The 1,579-nt window shown below is 45.0% G+C and overlaps 1 protein-coding gene across 1 annotated transcript; it reads right to left on the reverse strand.

Moving 5' to 3' along the window:
- Nucleotides 1-1,051: 1,051 nt before the first annotated feature.
- PPTG_22259 (hypothetical protein) lies at nucleotides 1,052-1,354 on the reverse strand (the record flags this gene model as incomplete). Its single annotated transcript, XM_008902842.1, has 1 exon — nucleotides 1,052-1,354. The coding sequence occupies one exon, from the start codon at nucleotides 1,352-1,354 to the stop codon at nucleotides 1,052-1,054; it is 303 nt and encodes a 100-aa protein (XP_008901090.1).
- Between the last annotated feature and the right edge of the window lie 225 nt (nucleotides 1,355-1,579).

Genomic DNA, 1,579 nt, shown 5'->3' on the forward strand with positions numbered 1-1,579 from the left:
TTTGACAAGCATTGGTGGATTCAACAAGGCCCGGAACAGGAGCATATAGCTGCTGCTCGCATTCTTCATCCCCTACCTGCCAGAGCCAATGGCTGTAGGAAACCCAGAGAAATCACACACAAGCGGAACCACGGAGCTAACGGCACAGCAAGAGAGCTGGTCCATTTCGAACGTGTGGAGATTAATGATACTAACCTGACAGCGTCCCAGCCAACACAACCCGATCCCTCCCTATTTGGAACGCAAACTTTGGATAAAGTTCACGAATCTGGTCAGCAGAATTCTGCAGCGGCTACTGTGCCCTACCATCATCACCACACACCAGCCAGAAGTTGGGGATATGCTGGTATGAGCCCATACAAGTAATGGCTAAGACGACGTAGCAGAATTTTAAAAAGTATCTTTGCTTAGATCTTGCAAATCTCTTTTAATCTTAAAGTAAAACTTCAACATAAAAATCTAATATGTTTATTTTAAATTTGGTTCGACTAATGAACACAGTCATTACATTTAAAAGTGTATTCATTAAAAATTATATTTTTTATGAGTTGTGACTATTACAAATATGTGAACGAAGAGAACTTTGGACTGCAAACACCCTGTCACAATTTAGACAGGGGAACATCCCGCGGCGATTTTTTTTCTCCCTTGGTAGCTGCCTGTGGGCTTCTGCGGCAGGATTGTCAGTACAGAGATATCGATGCTGCCGAATACGACCAGAATTGCTGTCTGTGTGTCCACAATACTGGCACACAAACAGCGTGTTCGACACTACGTCAGGGGTCCAATACTCTCCCTTGAAAAAGAGGTAACAATGAAGCCTGTAGTTAGCTGTAGTGTAGGCTACTCCACTGTGAAAAATATCTCCACGAAATATAACAGCGTAGCCGCGAGGTATATCCAATATCACTTCTTTTTGTACGCTTGGATATTCGAAACAACCCGTAAAAACACGAAGTTTCGTGTCATTCTCCAAAGATACAATGACACTTGCAGGTATCGAACCTGGAAATTTTCCACCACATTTATCTCGTACTTTTGCCGTGTATTCTTAATGGGGCTCTTGAGCTTCTCCACCTGGCCAAGAATGCATGAAAGAAAATACTGTAGGTGTATACTTCTCGTCTCTAATACACGCGTCCTCCTTAATAGCTTTTTGGACAAGTTTTAGTGTCGAACTCACTCGAACAACGCGCGACTGGCTTCGAAAAGGGTCATCATCAGCTCCGCCGACCTCTCGAAAAACTGGTGTGTATGTGCGTGATCGTGCTTCGCTAAGCAACGCGTCGATCGTAGATGTCTCTAGTTGTAAGGATACTATAGCAAACCCGGAAGATGGAAACGAGGGGCGCATGGTGGAGGAAGCCGAAATTGAAAACTATATTTGCAGTTGCTCTCGTCGGCAACGCCAAAATTTCGATTTGCCGTTGCCGACGGTTCGTTCTATTTTTTGCAACAAGTAGCTTTTTTTGTGAGGGCCCTCCCAGCCCAACACACCTTCGAACCAACGCCGTTGCCACAAGCACGATCTCATAGCAGCAGCCATCGCGTTGAAGAAGAGACTGCGAGACCAAGCTGC

The sequence above is a fragment of the Phytophthora parasitica genome (genome assembly GCF_000247585.1).
Source record: "Phytophthora parasitica INRA-310 unplaced genomic scaffold supercont2.14, whole genome shotgun sequence".
Lineage (NCBI taxonomy): Eukaryota > Oomycota > Peronosporomycetes > Peronosporales > Peronosporaceae > Phytophthora > Phytophthora nicotianae.